The sequence below is a fragment of the Myodes glareolus genome, chromosome 3 (genome assembly GCF_982192425.1).
Source record: "Myodes glareolus chromosome 3, mMyoGla1.1, whole genome shotgun sequence".
NCBI lineage: Eukaryota > Metazoa > Chordata > Mammalia > Rodentia > Cricetidae > Myodes > Myodes glareolus.
In genome coordinates, this window is record NC_142028.1 from 73,767,758 (window position 1) to 73,781,874 (window position 14,117).

General features: G+C 45.5%; 1 protein-coding gene across 9 annotated transcripts in view; it reads left to right on the plus strand.

Annotated features, from left to right (window-relative positions):
• The window catches only part of Ccdc30 (coiled-coil domain containing 30), a 97,168-nt gene that overhangs the window by 31,087 nt on the left and 51,964 nt on the right, over positions 1–14,117 (plus strand). The window contains exons 1-3 of one of the 9 annotated variants that reach the window (XM_087904655.1): positions 8,126–8,252; positions 10,323–10,420; positions 12,628–12,753. The exons of 6 other annotated variants lie outside the window; for them this stretch is intronic. In XM_087904655.1, the coding sequence (XP_087760781.1) occupies positions 10,379–10,420; positions 12,628–12,753 (168 nt within the window). In that variant the 5' untranslated portion in view covers positions 8,126–8,252; positions 10,323–10,378. 2 more of the 9 variants (XM_087904656.1, XM_087904657.1) reach the window with 2 other exon arrangements.

Consider the following 14,117-nt stretch of genomic DNA (forward strand, 5'->3'; position numbering starts at 1 on the left):
AGCGCTGACTGTTCTGAAACTTGCTCTGTAGATTAGGCTGGCCTTGAACTCAGCCATCAGCCTGCCTCTGCCTCCCAGGTGCTGGGATTAAAAGTGTGCACCACCACTGCCCAGCGTAAGTGCTCTTAACCACCAAGTTAGCCCTTGCTTTTATTTATTTTTATTTATTTGTTTGTTTAGTTAGTGTCTGTGTCGAGGGTCTGTACACACCTTTCTGCCAGAGATGTGCATGCCTCTGTAAGCATGCAAGCAGGTGTCTTCTGTATCACTCCCTGCCTATTCCTTTGAGGCAGAGTCTCTCCCTGAACATAGAACTCCTATTTTCTCTGCTAGGCTGAAAGCTAGCAAGCCCCAGTGCTGCTTCTGCCTCTGTCCCCCTGGGAGTTGGGATTGCAGGCATGTGTGGAACTTGTGGCTTGTTAAGTAGGTGCCGGGATTCAAACTCCACGCATCATGATTGTGCAACCATCTCTCCAGCCTCGTTTTTGCTTTCTCACCAGGGTTTTATGAAGAGTAGAAGTTTAAACGGTTAGATGAAGATCAAATCAAAAGAGCTTTGCAATTTTGTGATGGGATCCAGCATGTCTACATTATTTTTGTTTGCTCTGTGGTCACAAAGTTATTTTTGTTTGTTTGTTTTTTGTTTGTTGTTTTTTTAAGATAGGGTTTCTCTGTGTAGCTTTTGGAGCCTGTCCTGGCATTCACATTGTACACCAGGCTGGCCCCAAACTTACAGAGATCCGCCTGCCTCTGCCTCCCAGGTGCTGGGATTAAAGGTGAATCTTATCCTTTCTAGTAAATGTCTTAGCTAGTTCTAGCATACACTTTTATGTTGTTAAACGACTCAAGAGAAACCTTGGCGGGTAAGAGCCCACAGCAGGTGAGAGCCCACGGCGGGTGAGGGACAGACAAATATGCCATGTAGGCAGAGCTTGTGTGGGAGTTTATTGAGAGAAGGGCAAAGGGGAGGGAAGAGGAAAGGAGAAATTCAGAGAGAAAGAGGAAGAAGAGGCAAGGACCAGGCTGCCTCTTCAGAAGAGCAGAGCCATAAAAGAGAGCGGGAATGGGCAGAGCTTGTCTCTCAAAGGGAACTTTTGCACCTGTGTGTGTATGTGTGTGTGTGTGTGTGTGTGTGTGTGTGTGCACGCGTGTGTGTGTGCGTGTCTGTGTGTGTGTACACATAGTGATGTAGCAGCCGTAGGACCCTGGGTTGGCCATCTTGCCAGGCAACACGGGCGAGCATAATGACTGAATTCTAACATTTAGGTTTATGATCTGTTAAAGATAATTTTTTTGTTTATGCAGTGTTGAAAGGGTTAAGTTTTGTTCATTTCCTAAAGTGCATCCAGTTTGCCCAGAAGCAGTTGTTGAAAACAACTATTTCTTTATTGAATTATATTGTCACTTTTGTCAAAAATCAATTGTATGGGGCTGGAGAGATGACTCAGCGCTTAAGAAAGCTGGCTGCTTTACCAGAGACCCTAGGTTCAATTCCCAACATCCACATGGCCACTCACAACTGGCTCTAACTCCAGTTCCAGGGATTCTGATGCCCTCTTCTGGTTTCTTTAGGCACTGCAGGCACGTGGGCACAGATGTATATGTAGGCAAAATACCCATGCACATAAAATTTAAAAATTAAAAGAAAAAAAAAAGCCAGGCAGTGATGGCACATGCCTTTAATCCCAGCACTTAGGAGGCAGAGGCAAATGTATCTCTAAATTCAAGGCCAGCCTGGTCTACAGAGTGAGTTCCAGAACAGCCAGGACTGCACAGAGAAACCCGGTCTTAAAAAACCAAACCAAAAAAAAAAATCAGTTGTTTAAGTCTTCTGTTGGCCCTTCTGTCCCACTCATCCACGTGGTGAATTTTAAGACAGTTGCATGCTGTGGCTTTACTTATTATAAGTAAATAAAGCACTGTAGCTCTGGCTTGGGTTTTTCCTAAATTGTGTGGGTTAATCCAGGTCTTCACCATTTTGACATAAACACCTGCGATGGTTTTGATGCATGGCATGCACTGTTCACATAATCTCGAGGAAGCCTTGCATTTTAACGACATTGACTCCTGACAGCAATGGAGGAGGCGTCTCCTGGTGCTCTTGTCTTCTCTGCCACGTTTCTGCATCTTGCAGGGCACGGTCCTTACACACACTTAACCTTAAAAAGTATCCTAAAAAGAAACAAGAAACGGAAGGACATTGTGGAGTCATGAAATATTAATGTCATACTAGAACAAGTGTAAACATTTAGGCAAATAAAACTTATGTTGGTTGGGTTTGGTCAACTTGAAGTCTCCTGGGAGGAGGGATCCTCAACCGAAGAATTTCCTCCCCCAGACTGGCCTGTGGGCAAGTCTGTTGGGGGTAGGCCCTTGATTAATGATTGATGTGGGAGGACTCGGTCCACTGTGGGCAGTGCCAACCCCGCTGGTGGTCGTGGCTGTCCACGGAAACAGGCTGAGCTAGCTATACACAGCTAGACAGTAAGCAGCGTTCCTCTGTGGCCTCAGCCCCAGTTCCTGCCCCAGGTCCGCGTCCTTCAGTGATAGACTGTGACCTGAAAGCTCCATGACTCCCTTCCTCCCCTTGTTGCTTTTGCTCAGTGTTTGATCACAGCCCCGGGAAGCAGACCGGGAAAGCTTCTGCCTGGAAGAGTGTGAGCTCTTTGTTCCCATGGGCTGACGGTTTTCACAGTGCATAGGAGAGTGGTAGCTATTGTCTCCGATAGAATTTTTGGTTCCCCCATTTTTGTGGCTCTGGCTGCATCTTGGTTGGGTCTCTTGGTGTTGTATCAAAGGTTCTGTTCACTTTTACCCAGTTTGCATCAGTGTGATTGTTTCTGTTGTTCTGTCTTCAAGTTTAGGGTTTTTTCTATATAGTCCCTTGTAGCACAATTAATAAAAACTCAGAGACGGATATTGGAGTTCAACCTGAAGGTCAGAAAAGCAAAACAGCCAACCACTGGCTCTTACCTCTACCTCAGTCTGAATCGGCGATTCTGCCTCCAGGAATCTCAGAATGAGACTGAGCCTGTAAACTGTCTCCTCCCATTTTATAATCCTCTCTAATGTTGGGATTAAAGGCATGCATCACCTGGTTTCTATGGCAACTAGTATGACTACTGGGATTAAAGGTGTGTATCATCACTGCCTGGTCTGTAAGGCTGACCAGTGGGGCTGTTTTACTCTCTAATCTTCAGGCACGCTTTATTTATTAAAGTACAAATGAAATAACACGACAGTCCATGGTATTTTCAATCTCATCCATGCATTACTTATTTCAGACTGACTTTTTCTTCCCTAACAATTCTATTTTTTAAAAAAAATTCCCTCCCTTTTAATTCATTGTGCTTAGAAAATGATCTCCCTTCGCTGAGTCTGTTTCTCTCTTGTACTTTCTTGTTCTTGCTTTAATTGCTTGAAAATGTCATACATGCAGACAGTGTATTTTGACCAAATCTGCACCCATTCCCTCCCTTAGTTCCGCCTTCTTCATCTCCCAAGTGCTGGTATCACAAGTGTGCGCCACCACATCCAGCTAATACATGTGTTCACAGTAAAACCTCTTACAAGGTGTAAGTTGGGGTCCTAGCAAACCGTATCCACTGGCATCTACCCTGAGCGCATGATCCATCACAGACCGACCCTTTCAGTGTATCTGCTTGCTCGGCTGTGCTCGTCGACCATGCCATTCTGCTAGGATAGGACCACAGGGCTACGATAAATAGAAACGGTACTAACCAAACACCAAGAGCTTCTCAGGTGGCCTAAGTTCAAATCCAGCTCTATCTTACATGTGACCCTGAACACATAGCTTTCTGCCTCTTAGTTTCCTTCTCTGTAACAGATAATGTAATAGTACCTGCTCCATCCTAATGATCCAAACAATACCAATGCGTATTTGTAATTGATAGTTGTTTGTTGGGTGAATGAATGAGTGGCTACACAAACAAATCAATAAGAAAAAAGGAGATTATCAATGCCCGATAAATTAATATTTTGTTCAAAATAATTAAAGTATTATACATGTGAAACACTGAGCTTTCTTTTTTTTAAAGACTTTGATGTTTGTTTGTTTTATTTTTTGAGACAGGGTTTCTCTATGTAGTCCTGACTGTCCTGGAAATCGCTCTGTAGACCAGGCTGGCCTCAAACTCACAGATACCTGCCTGCCTCTGCCTCCCGAGGGCTGGGATTAAAGGCATGCACCACCACCACCTGGCTAAAGACTTTATTTTCAATCATGTGTCTGTACATTGTTTGCTCACGTGAGTCCAGAGAGACCAGAGGAGTTGAATCACCTGAGGCTGAGTTTAGGCAGCTGTGAGAGCTCATGGTGTGAGTGCTGGGACCTGGGTCGGGTCATTTGCAGGAGCAGTGGGTGCCCTTAGCCACAGAGCCAGCAGCCCCAGCACTCTGCAAATGGGTTTTATGGTAAATTTTTCCATATAAAACATAAGCCAAAACAGAATACACTCTCTTGTGAAGTCTGCTCTTCTATCACATTTCCCTTGGATATTGTAGGAAAATAAGAAATTTATCCAGGTTTGCCCTTTCTTGTGATGCCTAAGAAGAAGAGTAATTTGGGGGGAGAAGGAGGAGGTCATCGAAACCGAGTTGTTTTGTGTGTGTGTGTGTGTGTGTGTGTGTGTGTGTGTGTGTGTGTAGCCTCCTCTAAATGTTCTGGAGCTCACTTTGTAGACCAGGCTGGCCTTAAACTCATAGAAATTCATCTTCCTCTGTCTCCAGAGTACCGGGATTAAAGGCGTGCGCCACCGCCAACAGGTGGATAGTTTTTGTATCTAATCGTTCTGCCCTGTTACCCCCATTCTTTCGTGTGAAGGTGAAATGTAGAATAAACTCATCAGGCCGTGGCAGGAGTGCAGTCACTCTAGGCTGCCTCCCAAGACAAAAGCGCTCTCCCCAAAGCGTCTGGCACATGGCAACGGCCGCAATGCTTTCACTTCATTTCTTTTCAGATTCATTTATTTTTGCGTGAATGTGTGTTGTGCCTACATGTATGTATGTGCACCACGTGAGTGTCTGGTGCCCACAGAGGTCAAAAGAGGGCATGGGATTCCCCTGGAACTGGATTTCCTGGTGGTTGTTGGTCACCATGTAGATGCTGGGAATTGAACCCACAACCTCTGGAAGAGCAGCAAGCTCTCTTAACCATGAGCCATCTCTGCAGCTCCCCAAATGATTTCATTTCTGATACAGTCATTTTCTTTCACCCGTGACAGTAACCATGATGGCAGCCTCCTCACCATCATTCACAGGAAGCAGGCTAACCTAGGAGGCAGGTCCCAAGATGACCTTAAAATCCGAAGTTATTGAGGAGTGCGGATGAAGGATCTATAAAGAGCAGGTACAGGCAGATAAAGCCTTCAGATCCAATGCAAGTGCGACATCCCTTAAAGAAGAAGACAGGGCAGGGTGAGGTCAGATTCTGGTGCAGCTGAGGCAGTCTCAGTCAGCCAAGAGTCTGCTGCGTCATAACCTGTGGGGGAACCCCAGGGCAGGAAGACCTCATCTTGCTCAGGTATCCCCTGAAGTGTGATTGTCAGTGGTCCACCCCTGCGTGGCCCTCTGTATCAGAGAATTCTTGATCTGGGAGAAGACCCTTGGCTGTGCCCTCCTGATCTACCTCCTCTGTGGCCAGTGTCTTGTGACCTTCTCTGGCAGTGTCTGTCTTACTAGAAAAGATGTTCGGATGCCATCTCAGGTCTCCCCAGTACTCAGCACTGAGCCTCAAGAGTTTGGTTTGAGTAGATCTGTGTGTCAGTCATCTTCCAGACTGTGGTGTAAGCCAGATCCCTTGCTTTATCAAAACTTGAAATAGATATATACTTATAAAATCCCAAGATATACTTCACCCACTTGCTGGAATATGCTTACGAAGATCATTGCAAATAGATATTCTTCTCTGAGTGATTCATATACATAGCTTATAATTATGTAGATTACTAACTGTATAGATGATAGTATATGATATGTAGGTGGGGGAGGCAGAGGGTCTCTAGCCCACGCTGGCCTGGAGCTTACTAGGTAGGCCAGGTTAACCTTGGATTTAGGCTCCTGCCTCCGCTCCCTGAGTGCTGGGATTTTAGGTGTCCATCATCTGATAAGATCCACCAAAACTAGGACACAGTCAGCGCACAGTGACCAGTGTAAGTCAGGAACTTTTTAAGGTAGTTCCTACAGAAGGCTGGTAACTGAAAATGGAGAGTTTTTTTTTTTTAACCCTCAAAATTTTTTACAAAGAAAAGGCTACAAATGCTTTAACTGAGGTCCGCAGCGGGTGATGAGTCACCAATAACTGTTAACCCCAGGGTCACTCCCCGCTGAGGAGCTGAGTGAGCTGAGTGCTGTGCTCAGCAGGTCAGTACGGCTGTTTCCCATGAGCCTGCCTCAACCTTGACCAGGTGCCCTCCATCCCTGTCATGGACGCTCAGCCTGCAGGTTGGCAGTCTTCCTGACCGCTGCTTATTGTATTTTCTAACAAACGGAAGTAAAAAAGATAGTACCAGGCTCATTTTATGTCAACCTGAATGGCCTTCAGATATCTGTAGGTGTGTCTGAGAACCATTGTAAGATAGGTTAACATCTAAATCTGCAGACTGGGAGAAGCATGGCCACAGTGTGTGGGTGGCCCCATCCCATCGACGGTGTGTGGGTGGCCCCTTCTCATCAACAGGGTGTGGGTGGGCCCCATCTGATCACATGAGGGAATGCATGGGACAAAAAGAAGGAGAATCTCTGTGCCTCTGTCTGTCTGTTTGTCTGTCTGTCTGTCTCTCTCTCTCTCTCTCTCTCTCTCTGTGAGTGTGTGTGTGTGTGTGTGTGTGTGTGTAGAATCTGTTGGTCGTATTCCTCCGGGGAGCCCTGTCTAATACACATAGAAGCTAGCATTTGGGAATCTACGGTGTTGTAGTGCCATGAATCATGGATGTTTTCTTGTTTTGTCATGTTACATTGCTGTTTGTTTGTTTGAGGCAAGCTCTCTCTTTCTGCAGCCAAAACTGGCCCCAAATTTGCTAGCCTCCTGCCTCAGTCTCCCACAAGCTGGGATTACAGATGTGCACTTCCATATTCAGCTGACAGAATTCATGAAAAGCTAACAGAACCCCTAGGAGGCAGGAATTGCTCACCTGGCTGAGGGGACAGAGGTCACAAATTCATAGCTGTAAAAACCATGGTGCATAGCTCCGCCTGACACAGAGCCCGTGGTTTTGCCCCTGAATCTCACAAGCCCAGTTGCTGTGGTCCTTAGTACTGCACAAGCTCCCCCTCCCACTGAACCATCCCCAAGCCTTCACTTCTGGCTGCCCTGCGGCAGGTTTGTCCTGAAGACTTCCCTAGCAAATAAAAATTTGAAGGTCATTTTTGGTTTTTTTCAGGAAAAATAATCCTGAAAACTCACTTCTTTTTCTGACACACCTGAAACCACGATAGCATTTCTAAATGCCATCAGGCTCATCAGTAAATAGATGACCGTCACTGTCTGTCTGCAGGAAGACTTGGGTTTGGTCCCCAGGATGCACTTGGTAGAAGCAGAGAACCGATTTCCGCAAGTTCTCCTGTTATCTCCATAGATGGTGCCGTGTACAGTCTCTACCCCTAGACACAAAATAGAAACATGGAATGAGTTTCGTAAAGTAGAAATGTGAGCTCCTTGCCAAGGATGACAGTATCCACTGTTTTAAATACTTATCAAGCACCATCACGAGGGCGGGAGTCTTGCAGGTATTGGCTCACGTGATCCCTGGAGCAGACTTCCTTAAGGAAGTAGGCCCAAGTATTCCCCCTGCATATTTTTGAGACCTGTAGGAAATTTGACCCAAGCAAGAGTCGGCCAGGAATCGATTATACAGTATCAATTCTTGTGGAGGTTTCTAGAGACTTATATAGGGACTTACTTGTAACCTATAAAGGTTATAGCATGCCCAAGGATGCGTACAGAAACCATTCCACCTAGAGGTGAGTGGGCAGCGGTTTCATCCTCTGTCATGCCTTAGCCATATATGACCCAGAGAGGTGACAGCAGCGAGATCTACTTATCAGTCTGCACCCAGGAGGCACGGTTAAATTCAGAGCGGTAAGTGAGCCCCGCCTCCCAGACAGAACATTGACCGTGCTGTGTTCTGAGCCGTTAAACTGTTCCTCAAAGTCCTTGGCAGCTGTCTCTTGTGAAGGGGGCAACCTGCGACAAGTCACCGGCTTTCCTCTCCCTTTGCTGACTGACAGATGAGGTGAGCTCCCTTTAGACACCAGAGCCACCCTCAAACACTTAGCATTTGCATCCTTGCATTTCCAGCTTCAAACTTTGGCTACTGGTCTCATGAAGTATGTGATTGTTCAAATACATACCTGTATTCAGTGAGCCATTAGTTGAGGTAAATTTTATACACTACTTGTAAAATATATTTAAATGCTTTCAAATATAAAATAAGCTGTGTTAATTGGTGTTATATACTAAGTATAAATTATTTTTCAGTTTTCAAATATATTATTTGAAAAGGGTATCTTAAACATTTTTTAAAAATCTACCTTAAAAATAGCCAGTTGTAATGGTAGACATCTTTAATCCTGGCTTTGGGAATCAAAGGCAAGCAGATGTCTGTGAGTTCAAAGCCAGCTTGGTCTACATAGTGAACTCAGACAGCCAAAGATATATAATGAGACTGTCTCAAGAAAAAAAATTAAAATACATGGCATTCTTCTTCTTCTTCTTTTTGCTTATAGTCTTTTTAAATTTTTTAAATAATTTTTTGAGGTTAGAATTATATCATTTTCTCCCTTTTTTCCCTCCAAAGCCTCCCATGGACACGTCTTCCACCATGTTCTCTTTCAAATTCATGGCCTCCTTTTCAATTATTATTACACATGCGCACGCGCACACACACACACACACACAGAGAGAGAGAGAGAGAGAGAGAGACGGAGAAAGAGAGAGAGAGATTCCTAAATATATAAATACAACTTACTCAGTCTGCATAAGTCACTGGTAATGTGTGCTTTGACCCGTTGGTATTGGATAACCAATTGGTGGCTTCTCCAGGGGAAGATCGCTTCTCTGCTCTCAGCACCCTTTGTTGCCTGTAGTTCTTTGTCTAGGGTTGAGACCTCATGGTCTTTCCCCCATCCATGCTCGTGTGCCTATTGGTGTTCTTCTTCAGGATGGCATTCTCATAGTAAGAAAACACAAGGAAAATGTAAGGCGGTCTTAGTTTGAAGAGTTTAGGTGTCTCCACCGCTTTCTGTTAAAGCATCAGGCACCACGCGAGTGTGGCTGGGGCTAAGGAACTCCTGCCTTGAGTGTTGAATGCATCGGAGTGTCTTGGGGACATGCAAAGGTGTTCACTAGGTGGATGTTGAGTAATGACGAGAGAGAAGATGCTTTGGGTGAAAATATGTCCTTCCTCCTCTCCTCAGGCCTTGCTGTAGGTCGACACAGTTCTCCATTTTCTCTAACTACTGTCAGAAGGAGTCTGACTCATCCGAGTCTTTGTGAATGGTTTTAAGTAGCATCCTCTTCTCCTTTCTAACTCATCATTTGGGATTGCCCATCCTGTTTTCTGGACCTTAAATATGAGAACTGTAAATAGTAACTTGATTAATGCAACAGGATGCTTTAGAGCTTTTTCTAAAGCTTGTTCCTTTTGGCTCGCTGCCAAACAGCTAAAGCCCAAACCAGTAAGTCAGTCTGTAATTAAAATGAACACTTGATCTAACCAAGAAAGAAGGTAAAATTGTTGGAAGACACTTCATGGGGTTTGTCTTAGAGAAAGATACCCAAGCAATGTAGCTTAGGGCTGGAGACATGGCTCACGGTGCTCACTCCTCTTACAGAGAATCCAGGTTCAATCCCAACACTCCTATTGCAGCTCATAGTCATCTGTAATTTGAGTTCCAGGAGATCTGACGCCCCCTTCTGGCTGCCACGGGCATTGCATTCATGTGGTGCATACACACACCTAAAAAGCAAACACTCATACACATAAGACAAGAATAAACATGTCTTTTCAAAGAAAAGAATGTAGCCCATTTTGGGGCCTGGCAAGACGGATGGGTGGGTAAAAGTGCTTGCCGTACAAACTTGGAGACCTAAATTCAATCTCTGGAATGACAAAAAGGTAGAAGGAGAAAATAGGCTCCCCAAAAGTTGTTCTCTGACCTCCCCATGTGCACCATTGCACAAGTATGCCCACACATAACTTGTGTGCACATGCACACACTGAATAATTTAAACAAATGTAAATTATTTTAAGACTATTTTAGTAACTCTTGTGTGTTTTAACTGGTGATTTATTTGGATTGAGATTTCCATCTGAGAGGCCAAGTTATCAGTAACATAGGAAGACGGACAAGACACCGTATGAAAGATCAAGAGCCAATTAAAGTACAAGATTTTAATGAGGTAAGAAATGAAAATAAAATATGATGCTCTACTTTGAGGCAGGTTTCGTCCAGCCGGGCTGACTACAAACTCACTATGCAGCCAAGGCTACTCTTGAACTCCAAATCCTCCTGCTTCCACTTCCCTCGCCCTGCTTGCAAAGATAATTCTTCAGTTATGTTTCTTAATAAATACATGTGAGGCAAACCACATATGAATGAGCAAAACACTGCCAACAGGCCAAGGGAGAAAACACGGCCCTGGGGATGGTCCATCCCCAGCTCATTGTGATAAGCTTACAGAAGGCCTGCTGGGAGAAGTCAGTGAGGCTTGTGGGAACCACGGGGATGGTTAGGCTTATTGCTTCACAGGGTGGGTGGGAGTTCAGGACAATGTGGGGCTTTGTCTCTGAGAAAAGTGTTTATGTGTGTCCAGGCACTGCCATGCTTGGTTTTCATCAGGGAAAACTGAGGCTAATGGTGGAATAACCATCTCTTACACCATTGGTACTAAAACACAGGTAGTGTGGCTCTGGCGTACCGGCTGTGTTTGCCCTTGACAGCCTGTTCTTTCCATGGAGTATGTCCAGGGGACTCTCACTATGTGCTCACTGTTATGGTTTAAGTAAAATGTTGCAGGTTCCCCGAGGGGCGCAGCAGCAGAAATGCTGCAAGTCCCCAAGTGACGGCAGTGGGCAGCAGGCCATGAGACCATGCCACAGGTTCCCAAAGTGGAGGCAAGCAGCAGGCTGCAGGTCCCAAGAGCAGCCAGTCCCAGGCAGGGACAGTGCAGTTCACAGAGTGACTGCAGTGGGCCACTAGAGACAGTGAGTCCCAGTAAGTCCCAGGCAGGGAGTGGCGTGGTGGGTGAGAGGCCTCGATGGGGCAGCCAGTCCCACAAGGAGAGACAGACAGATGGGCACACCATGAGACTTGAAGGCGGCTGATCCCGAGTAGGGAGCCACATGGTGGGTTGGCAGGTGAGAGACAGAGACATGGATAGGCACACCATGCAGAGTGAGGTTGGATATTTATTTAGTGGGTTATGGGGGTGAAGGGGAGAAGAGCAGAGAGAGAGGCAGAGAAAAAGAGAGAGAGAAAAAAAGAGAGAGAAAGAGAGAGAGAGAGAGAGAGAGAGAGAGAGAGAGAGAGAAACGGGGGCATGGCCTGTCTCTTAAAGGGACAGAGCAGACAATTACACTCACTAAAGCACATTTTGATTTTAGGTAGACACCCTGGTAGGCTTCACAGACAATAAGAAGTGTACATGGGTATGGCTGCATAGAGTAGATATGGTAGGTGGACTTGGAAGTGAACAATCGCTGTCTGACCTTGAGAAGTGACAGAACACCTGAGACTTACTGGTGTCCTGTGGGGGACACGTGATGATCCTTCCATTCCTATCCCACGGTGCTCCTCCAGAGACAATGTGAGATTATTCAGGTAGAGCCTTCACCATAGTGTCTGATGCACGCTAGTCCCTCAGTGAACGCAGCCATTACAGTTGTTACCCCTTTTGTCATCAGCATTACATTTGGGAAGATTCCATCAGCATCTTACGTTTGGGGCCTAGGGAAATGGCTTAGGGAAGGTTCTCAACTCTCCTCATGTTGTTGGGTGACCCCCCAACCATAAAATTATTTCCATTGCTACTTCATAACTGTAATTTTGCTACTGTTATTATTTGAAATGTAAATGCCTGAGATGCAGGATGACCTTAGATCACCCCTATGGAAGATTGTTAATGACCCTCTTTTGGGATCGACCTACAGGCTGAGAACCGCTGGATTAGAGGGCAAAGGTGCTGCTAAGCCTGACCGCCTGAGTTTGACTCCTGGGACCCCTCACATGGTGGAAGGAGAGAACTCACTCTCACCAATTGTCCTCTGACAAACATTATGATGTGTGTGTTCTCCCTCCCACTAAATAAATAATGAAGTTTAATCTAGCTCATGCATGATTAACATTTGTAAAATGTCTTCAAAACCACATAGTCCACGTGCCGTGGTGGCTATGCTGTAGGCAGGATAAGGCTCACTTCATGCAGCAGTTATATCAACTGGCTTAGAGAGAAAACTATGGCCTATGAACTGGTTTTCCTAAGTTTCTATAACCCACACAGGACATTAGCATTAAGACAAGCAGGAGGTTATTGCTATTAAATTTTACAGGTAACAGTGCTATTGTATAATAGTTCATAAAGTGAATTATGCAAAATACCTCTTACAGATACTGAAAATGAGCCAAGAGAATATTAAAGTATTTGAGAGTGACTTGTCAGAGGAGAGACAGAAGCAACAGCAACTGATGTCTGCCTTTCTTACTATTCAGAAGTCCTTGAGAGTGGACAGTGAGGTATCACATTGTGGGTGGTGCTTTCTTCCTGTCGTGTGACCATTTGTTCCTGTTGTTAAACAGACTATGACCTTGGGGAGACAGATCAGTAGGTAAAAGCCCTTGCTATGCGAGCCTGGAGTCCTGAATTGGAATCTCCAGCACCATGTAAGAAGGCAGGCTGACTACTGTGTCTGAAAACTCAGCCCTGGGGACAGAGATCGCTGGCCAGTCAACCAAGCAGAAACAGCAAGCTGCCCACTCAGTGAGAAACCCGAAAATGAACAGGCAGGGAGTCATGGAGGAAGACACCCAGCTCTCTCTCTCATGCCCTGGCCATGCAATGCAATAAAGAAAACAGAAATTAGGCTGAGCACTGTCGTCAGTACCATTGGCTGTGTGACTTCCTTATAGTCCTGGAGGCTGGGAAGTCCTGGCCACCTTCCGTATCCTCTTGGCAGAGTGTGTGACCTATGTGTCTCTTCTCTTCTTACAAGGGCTCCAGTCTGTCAGACCAGGGCCCCACAGTCTGTTCTCATTTTGTCTGGATTTAGGAACCCCCTTCCCTTTGTAGCTTTTTTACAGCCCCACCCCCACCTTCCATTCCCTCTGACTTCAAAGCTTTCAGAGAACTTCAAATAGCCCTTTCTCCTAAAGTGTCATGTGACCTGTTAGCTACTGGGTATCACAAACTGTCACTCCCTCATCATCCCCCATCAAACACTGCATATCCGTGTGGTCTGTGTTAAAGTGTGAGAAACTGTGTGACCTGCGTCAAAACACACAGTCCGAGGATTGGAGGAAATGCTGGTTCATGAGTCATCGAGCACACATCGTACAGCAGCAGGATCTGTGGTTAAGGACAAATCAGAGGGATGTGGGAAGCAGCTTCCCCGTTTTCTGGCTACCTGAGGTGAAGTTCCCGTACTCTGCCCAGCCCTAGTTTCAGAGGTAGCCTTGTTGGGGTGCAGATCAAAGCTACACCACACTGTAGCACGAAGTTGTATGAAAGACGCTGCGAGATGCACTTTAAACTTGTTAGTTATTGTCTGTGTATATGTGGGAAGGGAGAGAATACATTGTCACAGCACAAGTGCTGAGGCCGGAGGACCACTCTGGAGCCAGTTTCCTCCTTTCACCTTTACATGGATTCCAGGGATCAAATTTAGGACCCCAGGCTTGCATGGCAAACTTGTTCACCCAGTGAGCCATCTTGTCGGCCTTGTATTTTTAAAGCAAATAAATATTTAATTCAGGAGCTGATGAAGATTTTACTTTTATCCAAGCTTTGCTTTAATGAGTGTAGACACCCAGTCTTTTAACCTGTAAATACTGAAACACTGCGTTTGGTAACATGTAATGGTGAACAGCTCCTTTGGACTGGT